This window comes from Fringilla coelebs, assembly GCF_963513975.1.
Source record: "Fringilla coelebs genome assembly, chromosome: 8".
In the NCBI taxonomy this organism is placed as follows: Eukaryota; Metazoa; Chordata; class Aves; order Passeriformes; family Fringillidae; genus Fringilla; species Fringilla coelebs.
In genome coordinates, this window is record NC_140066.1 from 37,026,102 (window position 1) to 37,051,176 (window position 25,075).

General features: G+C 35.8%; 1 protein-coding gene across 1 annotated transcript in view; it reads right to left on the reverse strand.

Annotated features, from left to right (window-relative positions):
* The window catches only part of CFAP46 (cilia and flagella associated protein 46), a 70,697-nt gene extending 46,200 nt beyond the window's left edge, over positions 1 to 24,497 (reverse strand). The window contains exons 1-18 of the mRNA XM_084210185.1: positions 24,274 to 24,497; positions 23,801 to 23,925; positions 22,759 to 22,890; positions 19,862 to 19,926; positions 19,184 to 19,348; positions 17,762 to 17,885; positions 16,299 to 16,393; positions 15,411 to 15,518; positions 14,219 to 14,318; positions 12,460 to 12,558; positions 11,052 to 11,242; positions 8,908 to 9,136; positions 7,775 to 7,895; positions 6,026 to 6,149; positions 4,974 to 5,104; positions 3,505 to 3,650; positions 2,846 to 2,979; positions 1,094 to 1,306 (exon numbers count right to left, since the gene is read on the reverse strand). Of these exons, the coding sequence (XP_084066311.1) occupies positions 1,094 to 1,306; positions 2,846 to 2,979; positions 3,505 to 3,650; positions 4,974 to 5,104; positions 6,026 to 6,149; positions 7,775 to 7,895; positions 8,908 to 9,136; positions 11,052 to 11,242; positions 12,460 to 12,558; positions 14,219 to 14,318; positions 15,411 to 15,518; positions 16,299 to 16,393; positions 17,762 to 17,885; positions 19,184 to 19,348; positions 19,862 to 19,926; positions 22,759 to 22,890; positions 23,801 to 23,925; positions 24,274 to 24,322 (2,351 nt within the window). The 5' untranslated portion in view covers positions 24,323 to 24,497. The remainder of the gene's footprint in view (positions 1 to 1,093; positions 1,307 to 2,845; positions 2,980 to 3,504; positions 3,651 to 4,973; positions 5,105 to 6,025; positions 6,150 to 7,774; positions 7,896 to 8,907; positions 9,137 to 11,051; positions 11,243 to 12,459; positions 12,559 to 14,218; positions 14,319 to 15,410; positions 15,519 to 16,298; positions 16,394 to 17,761; positions 17,886 to 19,183; positions 19,349 to 19,861; positions 19,927 to 22,758; positions 22,891 to 23,800; positions 23,926 to 24,273) is intronic.
* Between the last annotated feature and the right edge of the window lie 578 nt (positions 24,498 to 25,075).

A 25,075-nucleotide genomic window follows, 5' to 3' on the forward strand; every position in this document is an offset into this window, starting at 1 on the left:
AGCAAAATTATGGATATTACCCAAAAAAACTGCCTGTTGGTAAAGCAGTTCAATGATTAGAACTACAAAACCCAGAATCAATTTTCAGTTAACATAAATTTTTCTCATATGAAAAGAGCAACTTTTTTCTAAAAAAGTATCCTAAACCAAGCTCTTCACATTTTTTATGGTTTTCGTGCCAATCCAGTGCCAAGCTGAAATTTTTGAGTTTTTGGGTCTTGGTGTTTTGGGTTTTTTTTTCAGAAAATATGAACCTAGTTATATCTAAGAGATTATTGCTAGTACATATTGATGTAAGTATCAAAATAAATAAGCAGGTATTACCAGTCTTCATCTCTGCACAAACAGAAATTTAAATTTTATTCCCCAGTACTGTTAAAAGAGACTTCTTTGCTGCTGGTCGTTACTCTACCTAGTCGTGAGGTCACTCCCAACAAAGTTCCAAAATATCTAGGAATTTGTCCTGTAGTCAGACTTTGACTAGAGTATCTACTCCACAATTGTTGATCATTCTCCCATTGCAATTACTGCAGAACAGGATTTCTCTAAACCACTGTGGAATCCATTTTCCCATTTTCATGGTCTACTATTGAGCACAGTCTCTTTATTTCTTTTGTTTTCTATTTTCTCATATTTCAGAACCAGTAGTAACCAGCTTACACTGGTTAGAATTATTTGCAATGAAGTATCTTTACAAAATAATTCAAGATCAGAGAACTGACAGCAGGCAAATGCATGTCGAGCTGTTGTGCAAATTCAGAGCCTCAGAGAATTTTCCCAATTTTCTGACTAACTTAACAAAATGCTATTTTGCATGCACATGTTGCTATTCCACACTGAAGAGAAAGTAATATTTATTAGCCAGAAGTTAGCATGGCTTACAGTGTATAGTAGCAAAGAACAAACAGGAAGGATTAACACTTAATTTTCATAATTTATCTCCTGAGCTACTCTATATATACCAAGACTCCTTCACTGCCAGCGAAAGCCAGCAATAAATATTTCACAGCATAAAGTGACTTTTGATGTTTGCAATAATATTTTCTGTGTTCTAGAAAAAAGAGTATGTTCATATCCAAACATCTCAATTTACCCGTTGTACCCAACAGTCTTGATGGCTCGAAGAAGAGTCTGCAGATACTCAATAATGTCCCTCTGTCTTCCTGAAGAAATCACATGTCTGTTATAATTTAAGATATACACCACAGCATTGTGAACAATCCAGGCTTCATTCAATTCTTCTCCTATTTCAGCTGCACGCTTGAAGTTCTCCATAGCATACTGAGATAAGTTGTCTATCCATAAACTATAAAATTAGTATAAAGAAGCTGTTATTCCAAAGCTTCCACACTACAAGGAATTCTATTGTAAGGTTAAATATGCAGTACTACCAACAAGAACAAAAATTTAATTACTTTTCAGTTGCATTTATTAAGTTCTCATCCACTGATTTATATTTTACTTCAATGAGAAGAGGTTCAGAAAAGGAAGTAATATCAACATAAAATGAGTAGTCTCTCACATTCAAATGCTATTAGCTTAAAAAACAGTGTCTATGGTTCATGTTTCATCCACATGTTCAGGTTTTTTAAATGCGTGTGTGAATCCACCCATCAGTGCTAGAAATCAAATAACCATGTTGTCTCTACTTGAACATAGATATGAGAGAGGCATGCCATCTGAGAGTTAAGGACACGTCTTTTTTACTCAAAACTGCATGTGTTGTTGCACTCAAAGACATTTCCAGGTGTTTTGAAATGCTGTAATAGTTTTAAATAGAATAACATTTTCTTCCCAGTCAATGCAATAACTTTCAATAAACTTATTTTCTTTTTTAATTATCAAAATGTGCTATTACTTTGAAAAAACAATACTAAAAATACAGTCCTGAATGGTCATATAGAACTTCCATGGTTCCAAAGTCATAGATTCAAAAGCACGAACTGACAATGGGTATTACTATGTCAACAATGGTACAGGACACAGTACCAGACCAAAGTCCTTTTCTTCCTATGGGTTTTAATCTAATTAGGTAAACTCAAAAATAGCTAATAGCAAATTTTGGAACAGAGTTCTCATCTTCTTTGCCCCTTGGCTCTGATCAGTTATAAATTTTCCCATTCTACTGAACATTTGCAAGCAGACAGTGTGAGAAACTTTACTTAATTTTCAGATTTCATGAACAGACCTAGGGACACAACTTTGCCATCCTGATCTCTCAGGACATGACCACTGTAACAATAAGGCTGATATTACTGTGAATGTGACCAGCAGAGAGTCTAAGCATCATCTTCAGAAATCTCTCTCCTCCTCCTTCTTCTTTGCAAGAAATAATCGTCAGACCAGTAAAAAACAGTGCTTGCTATATTCTACTCTCCCAAATTCATTTCAGTTGATTGGATGGTGCACACTGGATTCACAAACTGGAATAATTCATCATATGCATTCAGTACTATGAAATCATTATATGTATAGGAGCTATAAAGCAAGACAAAAAGAGCTTTTTGATTTAAGAAAACATATATTTAAATACAGAATTTAATTATCTAAGTGTCAATGTACAACTATTTAATTATTTTTAAGCTTGGAACACTAGCTTCTAGTTTCAGAGAAATAAATGTTAAATGAAAAATAAAATCCACACTCCAGAATGAAAGGAAACCTAAGAAAAAATATCTCAAACTATTTTTTAGATGATCTTCCCATTTCCCATGACTACCCACAAAAATGAAGAATCTGGTGACAATTTTACTAAGGAGAAACAGTTTTTGTAGTTATCATTGGTGTCATATAATAATGATCTGTTACAAGTTCCTTGGTCTTGATATGTATTACAAAAAAGTACCTGTATATTTTCCATTCTGGATCACTGTCAGGAAGATATGAAACATATCCTGGATGACACTGGTTTGTAGCTTCTGGAGGTAAAGCATGATCATTCAGTTTGACTCCCTGCAATCTTAATAAATGAACAGTTGCCTGAAAAGACACAGAGAAATAAATTCTCTACCCAGGCTATCATTGTAAAAACAGATTATTACTTCATATTAGTGCTGTTACCTCTTCAAAAATTAAAAAAAAACCAAAATGTTTTTTCAAATGCTGTACAGGCACATACAAGTATATTAAATACAACGCTCAGTACTTCATAAGCTTAGAATTGTCTACAGCTAATTTTACTAAATAATTACATGAAGAAAAACCCATAATTTATATATGTAAGTTTTTCAATCATGCTGGAAGTTCATGGATCCAGAAATGTAACGTCAGATGTCAAAAATTTACAGCAGAATCTCTTGTAAAGAAGTGTTATTGACACCTGCAGTAAAACTATAGCTAGAGATACTTTCACACAGCATTTTGATAAGGTTGCTTTATGAAACCACTTCTTCCTTCACTTCCTATGGAGATAGAAAATAACTAAACTCAAAATTCTGGTGCTTCAAGATTTGTATATAAAACAAAACTAAACAAATATGAATGACAGTTATGTAATTTATTTACCTCTGCATTAATAAATCTTATTTCTGCTAGTATTCTGAGTAAATCTGCTTCAAAAGAAAAGGATTTAGCAGGCAGCAATGATTTTCCTGATGAGCTGCCATGTTGACCATCAATCATCACAGTTGCACTAGCTTTGTTCTTCTGTGCTAAAAATAAATAAACCCATTATTATTTCCATCATCATCTTCAATTTACAAATCCCTACATATTCTTAAATTCACAAGGAATGGTTAGCAAGAAAAGATTTTTAGTTATTTCAAGTAACTAACTTTTTCGTTTTTGCCATTCATTGCACTCAAAACCTGTTCTCAAGCAGTGTTGAGTCATTTGTTAGCTGTGATTTTTCTGTATTTCAAGTTATTTATATTCCTCAATATTTGCAGCAAATAACTTGCTCCAGTCATAGTATACATACTGTAATTTCAGTGTGAATACACTCCATGGCCTCTAGTTCAATTTCATTGCATAAATGGAAGTGGAGCATAGAACTGGATTATGCAGAGGCTAAAGTCTGTGCATTTGAATCATGGACTGGGTTGACTTTCTGGTAATGCACACATTGGAAAATTAGTTGGAAATTTAGATTAATAATGAAGAGAAAGGACTGAGATTGTTTTAATATAAACACAAAGTTTGTAAGAACACACCAGTTTCTATTCATAACGCTTTTGGTGCCTGGTTGCCTTCAGTTTCTGGTAAGTGTACTTATTTTTCCCATATTTTGTTTGGAAATAAGACAAAAGACTAAACATGGCTAGTCTGAAGATGCAAAACTTGTGAAAGAAAACCAGCAAACTGATGTGGTATTTTAAGTGGACTTTGGAAAAAATATGGAATAGGTTCAATTAACTTTGGCTAGTGAAATGAAAAACCATTTCAACTATTCTTAAATGTGAGTTTTACGAATTCCCTGACAAAGCCAACTTTAAAAGCCAGTAAGCAGAGAGTGATTTGAAAGTGCTTTTCCCCAAGTTAAAAACTCTTAAGGTGTGCTAGGTTTCCAGCAGACCCTCAAGGAACAAGGTACAATGTTGGATACCTCAGAGGAACCACTCACTAAGAGGGGATTAAAGGGTAAAAAATGTTAACACGTGAGCCTCATACAAAGTGACTTACAACCCATTTTTCTACAGCTCCATCAGACATGAATGATATGGACCTAGATGGCCATGAGGAAATGTGCCTGTGTTCTTAAGACAGGCAGAGGTACTTCATAGAAGTACTTCTCTACAGCACTGGTGAAACACTTCTGACAGCAGAGTACAGCTTCTACAAAAAAACATAATGAATGATTTCTAGATTTGGAAGTAGAAAGAATATTCCATGTTTGCCAACATGCAGTGCCAGAAAAGAAACTCAGGGAACTTTGGGAATGGGAGGAAATAAAACAATATTGTCTGTCTCCTTTTAGTAACTTAAATAAATGATTAAAAAGTTCCTTACAACATTGAAAATGATTTGTCACTTACTTTCTTTATGCTTTGTTGCCTCCCTAAACAAAATATCATCATACAAGAGGCAAAATCTACATGCTGCCCGACAGACATCCCACACTTCCTGTTTACATGCAACTTTTGCCAAATCTGCCCAAAGTATAATTCTACCAAAGAAAAAGCATAAATAAAATTAGTTAATAAGCAGGATTAGGTTCCACAGTTCAAGACTGACAAAAATAATCATGTCAATAAAGATGACTATCAGGAAAAAAAATTACATCTCATCAAAATTAATAAATGGAAGACTTCTTGTCAGTAACAAAGGTAACACTATTATTTTATCTATTAAAAATAATCTCTTCAGCATACCAAGAGACAGAATTCTTCTCTTGGATAGTAATTCTATTAAAATTTCAAAACATGTGTGACAACCCTCATTTTCTATCTCATAAAGTAAACTAAATATTTCAAAACTCATGTTGAGAATTTAAAAATAAGTCTTGAAAACTAGCTTGGATTTAGAATATTTTAGAAAACAACTGCCTTTAAATTTTAGCACAGGAATTTTTAGTGCAGCAAAAAGGTGGACACATCCTTTTAACTAAAGAATGACAAAATGATATATAAATAGCCAAAATGAAACCTGTCATTTTTCTACAGATTAATCTTTCTGACTTTCAGAATGAACTACTTTGGTTTTTTACCAAAAAAGTTGTAGCACATGATGTACTTCTTAGGTACAAGGACTTAAAGACACTTGTAAGTACCAATTCTTCATCAAGCACAAGCCTTAAACCATGCATCCCTCTGTATATGTTGGGCTCATTTCAATAGAACCACTGAGTTTAAATGTGCATGTGAGAGAGCAGATTAGAAACAGGGAAAGAAAAAAATTCTGCATAGCATGGAAATGTAACAGAGCTTTCCGAACAAGAAATTATATGCACACTTCAACATGTTGCCAGAGGCTGAAATATTCAACCTCCTACAAGGTACCATCCACTAAAAACCTCTGAGACAGAACCTTTCCTCTTAAAGACTTCTGCAAAAGATGAAAGAGACACTTCTGGTCTGTAGCAATTTACCTTTCTCTGCAATTTCCATTTTTTAAGTGTTTCAAATGTTCATCAACTTTCTTCACACTTTTAGTATGATGCTGGGCTTTTGCACAGAGGTAGCTTATTTGACTATTACTTTTACCTGAGAAAACTTTGTAAAGAAATAAAAATTACTGGTAGTTTTTTATATATTAGACATTTTAAAATCCACAAGAATGGCAAGGAATTAGATCCATAACTCTTTGCTGAAACACTCAAAATCCATCCCTTTTCTCATTTCTTCAAGCTTTCCACAAACCAATCAACCAACATAAAATCATGTACTCTACCAACATCTATTTTGAATTTTTCCTGTATGCTCTAGTTAGGTTCATTCAGTAGCAACTGAACCATGTAATATGTAAAGTACACACTCATTCTGAAAACAAAGGGGTTTTTTATGCAACTGAAAAGAAAAAATAACCATATAAATCTGATGTTCTGTCCTATGTACATTTAATATAATAAATTTGCATATGTATTTTCTTACTCCTTCAATGCACATGTGTAAGCTTGTGGCAACTTAAGTCATAGAAAAAGGAAAAACTCACTGCTTGGATGACAGCCTAAGAAACAACTGAAATTTTTCAGAACAAAATTTTATAAATATTATGTTAAAAGAAGTCTTGTAATAGCTTCAATGTTGTAATAATCTCACTCATTTTAAAGACTCAGCCTGGAAGGCTAATGTGTACTCAGATTTATTCTCAGAGGAACCTCAAAAGTAATTTTACAGTTGTCAAGGAGCAAGGAGACGTCCCTGATTTTAATTCTCTTCATTTCACAAATACAATAAATTTCATCACTTTAAATAATCTATGAAAATGTTTTCCAGCAACATAGTTTTCACATTCTTAAAAGGACTGCACAGAGTGGAATAGTTGATCTGTAAATATGACTTTGGCTTGTAAGTGATTAGTTAACCAAGTTTGAAACAGGGATATGAAAGGTGAACTTTGTGGCCTGGCTGAACAGACAGCATGAGAGAGCTGCACGGTGTTCCACAGCACACACAGGCTTCTCTGGAGGCAACAGGACTCTTTCTGTAGCATTCCCTTCCTCCAGCATAATCTCTACTGCAGGAGCACATTGGTTTTACTCAAAGTTAGTAAAATTAGTCACATACTCACGCTTGATTTATTGCCAAGATAGTACAAAACAGTTTAAGCAATCTGGAAAGTGCGTTCCCTGTCCACTCTTCCTCAACCAGAAGCTGTATAATCACAAACTGATTTTGTTTTTCTGTTTGGGGCATAAGGAATGTATCCATTTATGTTGCAAGTTTTAGAAAGTAAATAATGAATTCACACTTAAATGTCTGTGCAAAACTAGAGCTCTCAAAGGCAAGATCTTCGAAGAGAAAAACAATTACAATATAGAAAGAATACCCAGTGTAATTAACCCTGGGTATTATTGTGTGAAATTTCTGAAAACACCACTGAAAAATGACCTTGGTTAAAAACATTCAGGAATTGTACACAGTGAAAATAGAACTACATACAGCACAACAGTAGGATTCAGAGGAATTTGGAGGGGAAATCAACACGTTTTCCAGCATCACCATGCAACTTTTTTATCCCTAATGAAAATGACAGGAAGTCTGCCACCGAATTCAGCAGAACTATCACTTAATCTGTATTGCAATATTCCCCGTATGTTGCCACCAGATACAATGTCAAGCCTTTAAGAGTGTGCAAAGCAAAATAAGTAACTTTTAGTCACATGCACATACTTTACCTTTAGCCTCATTTTCACTATCAAGGACTATTTGAAATACATCAGGAGCTAATGCAAGACCTGCATTTACCAGAAGTGATCTCTTTTTCTTCATGTTATCCTTTTGTTTTCCTCTTTTAGCCTACATAAAGAAAAGAACTCATCATCATAAGGCCCATTTTATATTCCAACTAGATCTTATTTACTAAACATAACAGAATACACATCATATAACTTGCAACTACCAAAAAAATACCCACCATAGACTTGTGTATCTTTAGGTATCTTACACATCATTCTACAGCATGACTGTCATTGAAAGTGACTGTGGAACTTCTGTTGATATTCACATGATTACACCACAGATAATTTAATACAAAGTGCTGTTTCTGCTTCTCATGAATCTTTACAGTATACTCCTCCTATGTCATATAACCTGACATTATGTTATACCTTTACAAACACAGAACAGAACTGATCCACAACCAACAGCAACATATCCAGTCTGCAGGAGCTAGGAATTGCTATAATATAGAAAAAAATCCTGGTCTTCTAAAAACTAAGTAAAGTCAGAGGAGGTGTGGGTTTTTTGAAGCACATTTAAACTGAGTAAGCTTGCATGGAAAGCATTTAAACCAGGAAAACAATCAGTTACCAGTATGATTTTTGTTCAGGTGCTAAGGCAGCACAACAGAATTAGATGCAGTAACTCTTGACAGTGCCCATATTGTGACTGTAGAGTATATTATTTAGTGGCATTTGTGAGAGCCACATTATATTGATTTATCTCATAGCCAGCAAGGACGTTTAGCAATTTGGACACTGTGCTTCTCATTAAATAAAACTGTTTCATGCAATGAAATCCTAATTATTGAAAACTGCTATTCTTTTTTTGCTGATATTTCTGCTAATTAACGGCTCCCTGCCTTTCCCAAGAAATAAGCTTTGAAAGAATTGGAAAAAAAATCCTTTATTATGATCTTCAGACTGTGAAGCAGCACAACCACTTCAAGGCAACAAAGCAAAGACAGTTTGCTGAAAACAAACTGATGCTGGCTCTGCTAACATGCAGTTCTACTAAGCAGCTGTCTCTCCTCTCCTGGACTTCAATAAGCCAGCCTATTTCAGCTACAGACTTTGTTCTCCATGCTTACCTGTTCAATCAGCATTACCGCCTGGTCCTCTAGATGCACAGGTGACTCATATAGCATAGCACTCAAACGAAGGCGGTTAAAACTCAGTCTTAGATGTTCTTGATACTGCCCACTGTTGTTCAGGTGCATAGCTTTTTGCAAATGTTCCAGAGCAGCCTCTAGTCTATCCTCATCTTCTTCAATACGAGCTATTTCCATATGAACTTGACAACGCAACAAAATCAACATGCTAAGGATTACAAATTTAAGTGTAAACTGTTAAAATAAGGCACACTAAAATTCTTAGACCTAGAACTCACATAAAGATGAATCTTGGTAATTAAAAGTGACTCCAGTATTAAAATTGATATTCTCTTCTTAACTGACTCATTGCTTTAATTTTCACTATCATGCCTTTTTAACTGAAATTAATAAGAAAATTTAACTGCATATTACTTTCACTGACCCTGCAGATGAAAGCAACACATCTTGTGGACTAACTGGTCTTTACATATCTGTAGAACTCTTTTTCCTAGTAGTACTGCTTAGGCGTGCAAATCAGGTGAAGAGGTTTTCAAAAGCAGTTAACTGACAGAGAAACTATAATGTGTTGGATAAGGACTTGTGACAAAAGTTCATTCTCTGCTCCTAACATTTAAGTAGACGCTAATACCCCTGAAACTCTAGCCCTGGCGATATTTGCTCAGCTCTTTTAAAGATGTGGCTCACCTCAGGCATACACATTCACCCTAAGTACGGTCTCTATCCAGGTGTTGTTGACTTCACTCTATGAAGCCAGCATATCTTCACCAAAAACTGCATGTTCTCCAGTCTCAGGCACACCCAGCTCCCTACCCATCACCTGCCCCAGGAGGCTGCTCATGACAGTTCAGACCTCTACATACTACTACTGATTATTTTCAGGAAGAAAAACAAAAAAATCAGATAAATTAAAGCAATGTTATGAAAAAGAGAGAGAAGAAAGGTTTTCAAGCCTATCAAATATCATGCCATAGAACCAATTTATGTCCACATCAGAGCCAGCCTGACTGAGCAAGTAGCACCCTTTTCCTGTGGACCAAAGTAGCCACAATTAATGCTGCTATCAAACCAAAAATTAAGACAGGCAAATTAATAGACACAAATTACTTTATTCAGTCTCTAGAGACAGTACCACATCAGTTGGATTGTTACGAATATACATGCGACAAATCCTCAAACCCTAACCTCTTCAAAATCTCCCTGCAGACTTTTGGAGAAAAATTGCCATACTAACATTTAGTACAAATTTCAAAGTTGTCTATGCTGATCTTGAATTCTCTATATGGAAACAGAGTAAGAGTACAGTAATACAATATAGTGCTTTCATGCATGCGTATATCCACTCTTTATATAACTGAAAAAAAAATTTTAAAACCCTGAAACTAGATTCCTCACTTTCCTCTGCAACACATGCAGCAGAAACCACCTACTGTCCTGCTCACACGGCAGATGGTGTCAATTGCAACTCGCTCTACTGCAAAGGTTCTGATCTCTGTTCTTAAGAGTCTGACGATGCATAGGTCCAAATTTAACAAAGTACTGAATACTAATATTTACTTGTAGACTCAAATTAACAAAAAATGTGAAAATATTTAGGTGCTTAAGGTTAAATACAGCACAATAGCTAACAGAAGAATGCACCTTAAAAATAAGTTTTCTTAATACAGGAGGTTTTTAAATTAAAAAGAAGTATCACCGAAGATACTTAGTATCTTGCAAGAGTCTTTTTTGACCTATAATATAGAAGCCATGACGTTTTTTCAGAAGTCTTTTGAATTTTATTTTTGTAACCAACAAAACCAATGTTAACACAAGAATCTAGACCACAGTCCAACATATACACTTCAGCTTTGGAATTTTCTCACATAATTTTGATTAATTAGAGTATTTTTAAATTCCTAAAATATTTCAATATTTGTTACAGATCTTACACTGTGTAAGACTGTGCCTGAAAAGAACCTATATTTAAATGATTAACAGGGAAATATATGTAACATGCAGACATGCATTTATTACAAGATAGTGGAAAATTCTCTAAGACACTTAATATCACAGAACTTGAGGTTTTAAATGAGTTTGATGCTTTGAGACCTTTCAAAAAACTATACAGCATTGAAAATTACCTGTCAATCTCTTCAAGGACATCAGCAACTGAGATCAATGGCTTTCGCACATGTTGATGCAAATTGTGTTGTAGTAGTGGTAAGCACAGATTCCACTGGGTTGCACAAACAACCTGAATCACACCAGGATCTCCCAACTGAACTGCACGTCTTAACATTAATTCAAGATTTTTGATCAATTTCAGCTGAGCCTACATACATGAAGAATTAATTAGCACCACTGCATTAATAAATGGAATTTCTTACATGTTCCTCCAAATTTTAATAATAGGACTGTTTTCAGTAGAAAGCAGTCCCTCAGTCAGCAAACTTTGGAAAGTATTTCTTTTAGGTGCTCCAGGCTGCTATCACGTATTTCTGGCAGAAGTCTGTCAGCTACTCCCCATTCTTATGATAAACAAAAACTGGTAATTGTGAATACTCATGAATTCAGAAGGTTTAGCCATTTGGGGTTTTTTTTCACATTCAGCTACAGATGCAGTACAAAAGAGGAAAAAAGGAAATACTATGAATGGAATTTGCCATACTGTCAATTAAACTTGGCTCTTATTAAATCCAGAAGCCAATATGAAAATCTAGAAGCCAATATGAAAAAAATCCAACAAAATCCCTCTCCAACTGCATACACTATAGACTTAAAGTTTAGAAATGCCTAAATAACTTCTTTTACATTTTAGTATTAGTAGTGCTTCATATTATGAAGAATTCATTACCAAGAGTTTTTTTTCAAAAGGTGAGTGGAATTTCTGAACTCCAAAATGGTAATAGTCCTAAATAGGAGTAAGTCTTTGCACTACCAAGTTCCATTAAACATATTCCTACTTCCTACTGAAGGAACTTAAGGCGACTCTAACAACTGGTCTAAACTGCTCATTGTAGGTATCTCTCTGACGCCATTGATAATATTTATATTTAGGCTTCTAACTTTGATGGTCTGAATTACAACTGAGCCAACCAACCACAGAAATTCAACAAAATCCTTCCTCCTAGTGTGATCAGGAACAATCCACATTTTTCTGATGTAAGAATTTGTATTAGATTAACCATAACATGCAATCACAGTTGAGAAGGACTCAATAATCCCTAGTGGTCCTTTCCAACCCAAGATATTCCATGAAAAGAGATTCCATAAAGGCAAAAATATGAAAACATGCCTCAATGCTACCATCTTTACTCTTGGAAAGCAATATATTATGAACCTTTATGGTCAGACAGAAAACTTCAGGGAGCAACACACAACTGTGGTTTTATTTTTCTCTGTTTCCTTCTTGGAAGTCCAATTTAAAAGAGTATGAAGATTAAGAGACTTTCTTATCAGTATAATGTAATTAAGAGACAAAGTCAAATGCAATATTCCACATTCAACAAATTAAAACTTTTACTTTTTTCTCAAAGTTAAAGAATGTACCTCAACAACTCCTTCGGTATAAGTCACAATTTCGGTGCCACCTTTCTTCATTTCATATTCACATTCCAGACATTCTATCTCAAGAAGTTTCCCTTGCTCCTACAAAGTATTAATACACAAAATGCTAATTTTAATAATTAAAAAGAAATACCATAATTGTTAAACCCATGCAGTTACAGTAACACAGCACTGTATTTTCCTACTGGAAATACCACCATACTAGCCAGTTAACTGCAACGATACAAAGGGAACAGGATCTGTTGTCTGAACTGCAGTCGCTTGTTACTCACTGGAAGCTGCAAAATAACTTTTAAGCTGTTCATTGCCAGAATTTGCAGCAAGAAAAACAGTGTACACATGATTCCTCCTATACTGTAATTTGATTTCAGTTCTAATAGAATAATAGAATCACAGAATGGTTTGGGTCAGAAGGGGTCTTAAACCCCATCCAGTTCCAACACCCTGCTATGGGCAGGGACACCTTCCACTATGCCAATATGCCCCAAACCCCATCCTGACCTTGAACACTTCCAGGCATGGAGCAGCCACAGCATTTCTGGGCAACCTGTGCCAGGGCCTCACCACTATCACAAGCAATACTATTTTGACAATATCTGATTTAAATCTGCCCTCTTCCATTTACTCATTAACATTATTAAAAAGGTACATGCTTGGAATAAACAGGCACTAGTCAAGACAGAAAGGATTCAGCTTGATGGGCAGTGGAACTTTTAAGTGAAAAATGAGGTTAGACTTTTAGCAGCTTAGGAAAGACCTGACTATTAAATCGTATAAATTAATTGTATGGATCATAGAAACACCTAAGTTATGCTGTATTTGGGTTAAATTGGTGTACTAAGGAAATTTAGACAGCCTCTTCATTCCTAATTCATTATGAGCTATTATCAAATCACTCAGCATGACCTTTGGTAAATGAACATTCCCATGACTGGATAAGAGAAAAGAGATTGTGAAAAACTTAATGACAAATCCACACCGAGATGGAATTCATATTATGATTGAGAAATTTATAAGTACTTGGCAAAAGACAAGGAACTGAAATTTTGACATAGATTTCCCTTACTCTACTATAACAAGAAATCACTGTCAAGTGATGCTGAGCAATCAGAAGACGGTCACTTAAAATCACATTAACTCTGATGGAGAATGTTGAAGTAGAAACCAAGTTTTTCTGTTGCTGCCACACAACATATTCCCCACTACTGTCTACACAAATACTTAGATTAAATCCTTGTGAATCTTTGATCTAGGGGATTTAAACACATCTTCCAGTGGAATGCTATGGATTTGTATATGATTTTAGACTGTCAGGAAATGTTCAGAATAATGTGCCTGAATCAGACACCTGGAATTAAAAAAAAATTCTGTGAGGATAAGTTCAATTTTATGAGTAACTCTAAGTGGGATCATTATAATAGAAATTGGAGTTTACCTACTAATCATACCCTTGCACAGGCAACATTTTAAAAACATAGCAAAAATTTACAGTTAATACTTATTTGCCAAAATAAACTGCACTGCTAATCACCCTAGTCTACCCACAGCCTGCTTTCTGACCATGCATCAGGAATAGATCAAGTATCATAATAATTATATACCAATGAATATATAAACAATACACAGATGGACAGAATACTGTAGAATCATTACTACTATTTTTTAAATGTAAACACAAAAGGGGTGTGGGAGTGTGGGGGTGTGTGTAAAAAAACCCCAAACCCACATAGTTAAAACTTACAGTAATTGGAGCACTCTTCAAATCAAATATACAATGACGGGCAAGCTCAGTGCAGTTTACTTTCAGAGAAAAATGAGCTAATTCCAAAAGCAAAGGAATCCTTCAAAAACACAAAAAAAAAAAAAAAAAAATTCAGAGAATTTTATATTGCTCTCCCATGGAATTAAAAAAACACTCTTTGAAAGTAACTGTGTAATGCATCTGAAAACCTTTAAGTAATATGAATATTAGAGGAATTATTATTATTATTATTATTATTATTATTATTATTATTATTATTATTATTATTATTATTATGTTAAATATTATTATAAATATCGTTATTATAATTATACTAGTAATGCTGATCGTCAACAAGGAAAAAAGAAAGAGTTCAAAGTTGGCTACATGAAAAATATAAAACTTAATCTGTTTATGGAAAATAATTAGCATACTTCTATGCAGTCTGCACAAACAGTCCCTGAAGAAGACAAGAAATACAGAATGAAATGCATGAAGCACAGACATGGTGAAGTAAGAAGCTTCAGATTGCAGAAAGATTGCAGAAAATTTTGGAAACACAATTCAATGAACTGGCACACAAAGCAGTTAAACCCATCAGTCTGCTACCCAGGAACCAAGAACACAGACATAGAGATGGACACTGTGTTCTAACTGTTTGGATGTCTGTAAATAACCAGATGAGCATAGTGTACTGTCTGGAACAGAAGACATGATGAGATATCTGAATATTGTCAAAGAGTGTTTACCTTAACAAGTAAAAAGGTAATATTACTTCCATATCTAACAGCTGTGATGCAACTACTGGAATAGTGGTCAGTTTAGTCTTTCAAACTTATGCTGAAGAGTTGGGAAGGGCCCCAGGAAAAGTTAAAAATTAACTACAGTCTGAAAAGTACGTGTCAATTTTAAGACCTTCTAAAAATCTCATTTTATCAAAAAGAAATTATTATTAAAATATTAAATCATGTTATACAAACAGCTGTATGAAAAAAGATATTTAATCTTGGGTTCTGCCATAAAGCTTAACAGGATTTTGTGCTTTTTAAAGATGACCTATGTGTTAACACAACACAAACAACTAAGTAACAGCTCAATCTCTGCAAGGTCATCAGGAATTTTGACAGACTTCAGTGGAAGCAGAATCAGCTTCTTCATCAATTTCCAAGGGACTATGACAAATAAAACTCACTTCACATTGAGAACAGATGCTGAAGGTACATTGTATTGTTTCAAAAGCACATATAAGGAATTCAGACTTGCTGTGGCATTTCTTGGAAATACATTTGTGTCCCATTGCCTGCAACATATGAGGAATTGGGTCATAATTTTTTGTGACAAATGTTACTGCATTAAAAACTTGAAATAACTTTCCTAACTTCAGAATGTATGGCTCTTATTCCAAGGTATCAGTGGGCTGCCTGGATATTGAAATATCAAGAAAAAAAAATCTATAAAACCTAACTTCAGTACAGGAATTAATATTTCAGACAGTAAATTTTATTCCAGAAGAAAAAAAAAAATAGGTGTGCAAGACTCCTTTCCCATAATGTCAGCATAGATTAATCCAGTGCTAGTAAGAAAAGAATCAATATTTTTAAAATGGGGAAATCTTGAGACGCTGAAAAAAATTACATGAGATTCTTCTATGAAGTCTAATTTTCAAATTTTCTCATACCTTTAAAATTTAAAGAATTTTAAAAGCATTATGCTCCATGAGCTGTACATTGTATTTTAGATGATTTCCCCCCTTTATCTTTATTTTCTTGTACACAGCTTGGGGATGGAACTGGAGTCCATTTGATATTAAAGTGTCTTTCAGATTCCTATGTTCTTTCTCCTGGCAATATCTGTACAACACACTAATCTCTATATTCCCAAAGAGCTAGTTCACTTTTTTGATGAAGCTGTTTAGACAGACTTGACTATTACTACCCAAACTGTCATTATGATTTTCCTTTTGAGGAATTAAACACTGCAGTTGATTTTTTCTACAAGCATATGGGATCCCTGAACCTGATCCTACCTCTGCAACATGCAGCATCAAAGTACAAGTGAAAGGATACATTTTCATACTTACAACTTTAACAACTGCATTTTATAAATAACTGAAAGACAGATGGAATTTTGTATTTCCTTCTCCACCTGGGAAATAGCCATTAGTTTGTGATACACCTATAAAAAACAATTTAATTCTTATTTGATTAAATTAGCAAAGGACCAGCACTCAACAGGGCTAAAATAAAACAGGTATGTTGATTGTTTTCATAGACTTTAAGGGCAATGAGGCTACTATGATAATCTATGTTGTTCTGCATAGATAATACGAAGATCAACCCCCAGGAGTCACCTTCCAAAAATCAGGATCAGAACTATAAGCAGAAATATAAATATGGAACTACCTTCTGAGTTAGAATCCTAATTAATGCATTTTTAACACCTTGTGATAGAACTTATTCTGAAATCATCTCATCCAGCTGAGAGAAACAATTAAGTTTTATATGTACCTATAGATTATAGCCAGGGAAAAAAATATTATTAAGCCATTACAATAAACTGCAGTTACTTCAATTTAGCTGTAGAGTTACACATTACTAGTTGCAGATCATTTGACTCTCACACTGACTGCTACACCTATCAAAACTGATTACTTAAGCTGTACTGGAACAGTAAGTTTTGCAGGACTCCAGTATGCTGCTACTAAAGCACTCAATAGCTTGGATCATCCTTCTGTAGCCCAAGCACAGTTGTAGAACTACTTCATTCTTCTCTTTAAGGACATTGTCAAACGGCTCTGCTCTGCTCAATAATTCTTATCAAAATACAAAAGCAATTTCAAGCTTGCCCCAGGGTGATTGCTTTATTATTATCACACCTTTGGAGTGCTGCATATTGGTTCTCTTAATTCAAATGTTAGAGAAATTTGTAATGTAAACATACACTTTTGGAATGCAGTGATTGGGGGGGTAGACAGAAAAAGACAACAGACAGTCTAGCAGAATGAAAGAAAATATGCCTGCATACATCTTCTGAGTTTTATTTGCCTTTTTCTGCTTTTGCCACATTTGTCTTTGCCCTCTTATTTCCTAAATTAAGAGCATGCAAGAAATGTGAACTATTGTCATATCCTCCAATTTTCAGAATTATTTGAAGGGTTCAAGCTGAATCACTGAAGTATTTATCAGCATGAGAAGTACTAAACAGATACTAAATACGCCCTCAGTGGCATATGTAAGGTTAAGTTGCCCTTACAACACCTTCTCTACAACAGTAATTAATCCCAAACAGAATTTTTAGGGTTAGCCACAGTTATCCGCATTATATTATGATGTGTCAAAAGAACAAGGAGTAGAAAGGAGCTCTTTAGCTTATAGCATCAAAAATGTACAATTAGTGAAAATCTCTGCATACCTACTGAATTGTTTGGTAGATAACAAAATTTAAATGAAGAAAACATCTTATGTAACAATTATAACTATGATCTTATGAAATGTAGAGACAGCTCCTGTCTTAGTGGGAATTTAAAATATTTTTCATCATTACCATTAAAGAAAATATTTGAGAATATTTATCTGGAACATTTTCCTTAATAAAGACTGCTGCAATAGATGAAAACTCTTTTGCTTCTTCCAGTTTTGAAGCATCAAGGAAGCACTCAAGTAAATTTCTGCAGATAAAATAAATGTTTGGATTAAGTACTTATTAACACTTTCCAAAATAATCCTTAGTTATATTTTTTAGCACTCTTTGTATTCAAGATACCACTTCTAAATGCAGTATAAGCAATTAGTACTATAAAGCATTGACTTAACACAAAAGAGACCCTCTGATTTCTACATTTTTGCTTCTTTCAGATATATACACATATTTAGTGCAGATCACAATAAGAATCTTGGAAATTTGGAGGTTTTTTTGTGAAAACTTTTCTCAACAAGATACCTGGAATTAAAAAGATTAATTATTTAAAAGTGTATGAGAAAAACATTTCTGTGGGACATATTGTAAGATTCTCCCTTAACTACTGGAAAGGCTAGTATTTCAAAGACATTTAGCAAAAGAAAACTATTCACACTGGAAACAGCAACATATCTACTGGGGTTTCCATACTTTCTCTCATTTGACTGAAAAAGAGCCTGTGACTCCACAACATTAATTAACAACAATAATAATCATAATTTTTAAAAAATGTATTAATAAATACAACTTAAAAAAATTACAACCATTACTTTTATAACACAAATACACTGTGTGCATTTGTTTGTTTTCATCAAATACCCCAGGAAGAGTTTGATATCAGGAAACTGTATGTATTACAGATAGTCTTTAGCACAGCCCTTGGAATGTTTTGTTACTTCCCTCCGGTTTCACTTTATAAAGAAAATGCTACATAGGAATAAACCACAGTCACAGACCACAGAAACAAAAAAAATCCACAAAGAGAAAGGGAAAAAACTATGGTAGGAGTGCAAAAGGAACTGGAATCAGTCTGTTGAATAGGGGATTAAAACATCTCTGCCAAAAGATTGTGGGACCTTGAAAAATTACATAGACACTCCTCCTTTTGCACATAAAAATGTTTTTTTCAGTACAGTTATCTCAAGGTTCATGCTCCAGCTTTGTTCAGGAAATGCGAGAATGGTAACACATTGATATTTATACACCATTTATTTCCAATTACTATCAATGATTCAAACACTACATCAAAAATTACTGTGAAACTTCAGATCCAATCTAGGACACTGCTGTTTCTTTCACTAAAACTTCAAGCTTAAAGTAAAGATAGAAATGAAGCACCTTTTTACGTTCAGTACATTTATGTCTCTTTAAAAAGTTATTAATTAAGGTTTTCACAATAAATACATCTACAACATTACCAGTGAAACATACCTTATTAAAGGCTACCTCAGCTAGCAGTCCCAAAAGGACTACAGAATGCCCATATGAAAAAAATACAATTAAACTTACATCATAAGTTCTGCTCGCCATTCATTGTCTTGCTCTTCAATTTGGTTTAATGCTGCAACAATCTGTGAAAGACTGGGAATAAGGCAATAGCGGAATCCGGGCTTAAGAAATGGCCTCACAAGTTGCCAATAAAGAACTGAGGCATTATACACCAAAAAAAAATACCTGAAAAAAACAAGAATGAAAAAAAATTAAGTATTTCATGAACTTGAATAAACATAAAATTACAGCTTGAATACTGTAAGACACTTCTAAGAAGTTAAAAAGTGCAACTTTGACTTTTCATTGGAGGCAATCCTAACTAAGAACTGAGAAGACAAGTACAGCACAAGAAGAATATGGTAACTCTTGCAACTATACTCAATAATTAACCACTTAAAAATCAGCTAATATGTTGCTTTCATTCTATAGATCATAACTATAAAAGGGTAAGAAATACTGAGATATCTAACAGCTTTAAACCGGACTTGACACTCTGTCAATGTAAGACCGCAGTATCCTTATGCTGTTCCAGCACACACAGCAGTAACAGAAATTACAAAATGGAAGGAAAAATCTAAAGGAAAAACCCAAACAACACAACTCCATGCTACCTAATGAAAATCAAGACAAACAATTGAAAAGACATATCAGTAGCATTTTCTGAGATTTAGAGTTAATCCTGTCAGTAGGGCCTACCTTCTGTCATGGGTTGCAAAATCTATGGCCTTCATAAAAAACAGCACAAACTTTTCAAACTCTTCCTAGAACAGAACAAAGAAAAGCAAATGCAATTTGAATATAGATTTTATAAATCAGTAGATTCTTTTCCTATTTCAATATGAACTATTTCATAAATTTAATTTTCAGACCAATCTCAACAAAAATATACTGCCAAAAGAAGTTGCTGCTATAGAAACAGAATAACTAAAAACTGGTTCATAGCCTATTTATATGTTTTCCTGATTTTAAATTTTAAGACTGTTATTTTCAACTTACTTGATTTCTGCCAAATATTAATTATCAGGACTGAAATGTTCCAAAACTAGAAAGCTGCATACTTTTTAAGCTTTTAGCAAAGAAAGTTCAGAAATATCCAAGAGCAAATACAGCAGGGAAAAAAGTTGTATTCGTTTGTCCCATTAAAAATCTCGAGGAATTATTTTCTTCAAAAAGGCTCCAACAGGAGTTTGTCAACAGAAAATTGTGACAGGCATGCCCTTTTTATCATTAAAGGAGCTGGGAACCAGCTCTTCAGAGGAAGAACTAGGCGTCCCGGTGGACACCAAGGCGCAGAACAGCGGCCAGCAGCGTTCCCTCGCTGCAAAGGCGGCTGACAGTGCCCAGGGGTGCCTCAGGAGGAGTGCGGCCAGCAGGCTGAGGGATGCCATCCTTCCCTTCCACTCAGCACTGGAGAGGAACACTGGAGAGGAACACTGCTCCCAGTTCTGGAGTCCTCAGCAGCAGAGAGACATGGTTGCTGTGGAGAGTCCAAGACAGAGCTGCAAAGGTCAAGAAAGAATTGAAGTATCTCTCCTATGGGGAAAGACAGAGAGCTGAGACTGTTGAGTCTGAATAAGGCAGCTCAGGGAAGATCTCATCAGTATGTACAAATTCCTGAAGGCAGGGAGAGATAGAATTATAAAGGGATTTTTGAAAGAGTAGGAGAAGGACGCATTGCACAGGAAAGCCAAGGTGGAGCTGGATGAGCAGGAATGGGATGACACCAGAGGGGGTCTCTACAGTATGCTAGAAAAGAGAAACTAAAATCTCCAAGAGAATTGGGACTGATTTACTGAGCTCTGGGTGCCATAAAAAGGGTACTGAGCAATAAATGGGAACTGCCTAGATAAAGAGAAAAACAGAGATGAAATGTGTACTAAAACAGAGAAGTTGTACTTGGCCCTTAAGAACACAAACATCTTAATTAAGAAGGATTCCTTAGGATGGAAATCAAAATAAGGACAAATTTATCTTTTTTAAGTGAATGATGATTACTTAGTCACACAGCATGAGATGTTGTGCCACTCATACTTTCATAAATTATCTAGGAACACAGCAGTGAAAAAACTTTACAACTGATGTGAAGTGGATCTTAAAAGAGCATTACAACAAATGACACAAGGAACCAAGCCAGGACTGAACAATCTGGGATCATTTTTAACTTCAAAGAAGTTAGCAAGAGCCAAGAAGAAAACAGCAAATGTTGATTGAGATTCACAAAACATAACAGAATAGTTTGTTAATTTAGAAACATAACTGGACATTGGATGTTTTAAACATGCATGAAGTTTTAAAGTGACCACTCATCAGTTATTCTGCACATGCACTCACAGAAGAAAGACAATACAGAAAACGTAACAGGAAAAAGATTCTAGCTTGAAAGCTATTTCTTATTCAAAGAAACTACTAAAACTTTTCTTAGGTATATTTGTGAACACAAATAACACAACCTATGAGCTACAAATATGGTAAAGGCCTAGCAGGAAAGCCATATAAGGACTGGCTGAGGTCCCTTCCCTTGTTCAGCCTGGTGGAGTCTGAGGGCAGACCTCACTGCACTCTGCAGCTTCCTCCTCACAGGCAGTGGAGGGGCAGCAGTGACTTCTGCTCTCTGTGACCAGTGACAGGATCCAAGGGAGCCACTGGAGCTATGTCAGGGCACGCTTAGGCTGGACATCAGGAAAAGGCTCTTCTCCCACAGGATGGCTGGACACTGAACAGGTTCCCCAGAGCAGTGGTCACGGCCCCAAGGCTGACAGAACTCAAGGAGCATTTGAATAATTCTCTCAGGCACAGGGTGAGATTTTTGGGGTAGTCCTGTGCAGAGCCAGGAGTTGGACTTGGATGATCCTCGTAGGTCCCCTCCAACTGGGAAAACTCTATGATTCTAAACATCTGTTGAAGCTGTTTTGGGGGGCTAGATATCATTTACATATGATCAAAGCTGACTGATCACAGTACAAGGACAAGTGAAATACTGAAGACAGAAAACAGATCCCACTCCATTTTAAAAGCAGCAGGAGCTAAAACCTACTTTTCATATATAGGGAATTGTAACACCTCAAAGCAACACACAGAAGCAGAAGTATCCTGTTAAGGGGCTACCACCTCTCATTACAAAAAGCCACGACCCAAGTATTACATGGACATGTTACTGATGAGTGCTGGAAGTACACTGCCACAGAAATGAGCTGTACAACCTGTCTGAGGGCCTCTTCAGTCCTCCACTTCCCATAAACCTATTAAATGCTTGCCAAATAAAATTGGTGATTATTTTAGCAGTTACAGCTAATTTGGTCGGAAGGTATCACATTTAAGTAAAAAGTAAACAGGGTGACTCAAAACATCAACCACATGAAAAAGTTTACAAGTATTCTTTTTTTTTGTCTCCTCCAAAATCTTTGAAATAGTAGTCTGATTCAGATGGTAAGTTTTGTTTACCCCACATTACTTGTTAATATATTTCCTTGGATTTTTTGCAGAGTCGTGATTATCCTTGTGTATTTTAAATGACAGAAAGCAACACATAAAAACCTAGTAGTAAATACCTGTAAAACCAGGCTTAATATAGAGCAACCTTCATGATTTCTCACCAAATTATCTGTAGAGCGTGGGGCATGCAACTGGCCTTGACACAAATATGCTCTGCCAAGAAACTGGTTCATAGGAAATCTTCCTTTAAAATACATCTGCAGACAATCACTGCTAATTTCCAGATATCCCAGCTAAAACCCAAAAAACAGCATTTCAATATTTTAAAAATTACAGCAAATAATTAAGACTTGTTAGCTTTTTTAAATGCATGCCTAATCAAGGGTAACATCTAACTCCATACCAGTATGTAAGCAATATTCCATAGAGATGCATATCAGTTGTGATATAAGCCTATTACCATTTATTAAAGGCATAGTTTTGTCGTTCCAAATGTATTTGATAAAAAAAGCTTCTTTAACAAAACTTCTCATTCAGTCATAGAATTGCTTACAGTATCCAAAAAAAGGTTTCCTTTTTAAACACAATTGCTAACGTAAAGACAAAATTCTAAAAAGAATACTGCGTTGTTTTTTTTTAAGGAGGCAGGATTTGTCAGTGCTACATCTCAATTTTCAGACCACAGGCAGATTTTGACTAGATTGCAGCTTGGGGGAAAAAAATTGTTTTACTACAAACTCTGTCTGCTTAAAACCCAATCACTTAGGATCATAAATTGAATATTAATAAATACTTCAAAATTTAAAATCTCAACCACATTTTATAGAAGTAATTTCAATTAGCAACAGCCTTTCATCATTAGAATGGACCAGGGTTATGATTATTTTTCTTAGAGTTCTTTTGCCTGGTATGGATGTTCACAAATGCCTTTTCTTCAATCGTAACCAAGTTGCTTAATGCTTAGTTTTCCATAACAAGAAAATAACAGGCATGGCAAATATTTTTGTATACATCACAGTACGCCTTGCTAATTTGGGTACAATTACAAAAATCACAAACCACAGAGTTTTAATGGAAAATGCATGTTTAATACTTTCCTCGGGTACTTCTAAGATTTTTAAAATAGTAACTGTAACAGCTGTAAATACAGCGCATCATATACATGTTTTTATTTAATACAGATAAAAGACTTAAATTACAAACCTGAAGCGCTTGTTCAGCACATAAAACATATAAATCGGTGCTGATGTAATCTGTTGAATCAAGTGCAGATTGTCTTTCACTGGCTGATTTGATTAACTTGTAAGCATTCTTCAAAGCCTGAACATCTGAAATTTAAAAAAAGGAATAAAGAAACCTTTGTTTCCAGGTGTACTGACACGATTGCATTCTAATGAGCTACACGATATCCATTCTCTCCTTTGAAGAAATAAATTAAGAATTTAGGAAAATAATGTCACACACACGTTGTTCCAAGTTAGGCATAGTTCTAAGATGGAGCAACACCACAACAATTAACAACTCTCTTACTATTTAAAGTCACCGACGTTAGCACACTAGGAAGAGAATTTAGAAATCAGGTTAAGATCAAGCTGTTTTCCGATCTGAAGTCGGATTTTAATTTCACATCTTTTTAAAGACGGTGGCGCGGTCGCAGCGGCCGGCCGCCCGCTTACCTCCTGCGCTCTCTGCGGCGAGCAGCTGCGCCCTCGCCGCCAGCTCCATCCCGCGCCTGGACCAGCCTTTGCCGCGAGAGCCGTGGGGCAGCTCTAAGCCGCCAGCGCGAAGCTTTCCCGAAGGTCCCGAACGCTTGCCCGGGCAGCCCAGGGATGCGGCTGCCGGGGGTGCCCGCCGGACATCCGCAGGCTGCCCCTCGGCCGCTCGCGGTTCCCACAACACAGGCGCGTATCCCGGCAGCGTTCCCACAACACACGCGGGCCCACACGTCCTCCCTCTCTCTCTTTCCCTCCCTCCCTCCCTCCCTCTCTCTCTTTCCCTCCCTCCCTCTCTCTCTTTCCCTCCCTCCCTCTCGGCCCCGCTCGAGGGGCCGGGCCAGCCGGCAAGGCACCGCCCCGCAGCCCCGGCGGCGCTCGCGGGCGGGGGAGCCGTTAGCGAACCGCCGCGGCAACGGGCAGCGCCGGGACGGCCTGGCGCCTTCCTGCCGATGAACGTAGTGCTAAGAAATGCTGTCATCAGTAATTTTTGTCCCGTGTTGAGAGCTTCTAACGTGAAACCCTTGGAAATACAGCCTACACCACCTAAAGCAGAACAAAATGCCCAAGAACGTTGGGATCACATCTGCCAGTGCAGGAAGAACTCATAGGTGAGAAAAGAAAAACGAAAAAGAAAAAGATAAAGAAAAAGAAAAGAAAAAGCTGCCTGACTGCACTGACATCAACACATACTAAATGAAGTGTTTAGAGCCTGACCGCTGTCCCTCATACCAGATTCTGTGAGAGAAATCACTGTGGTCATGAA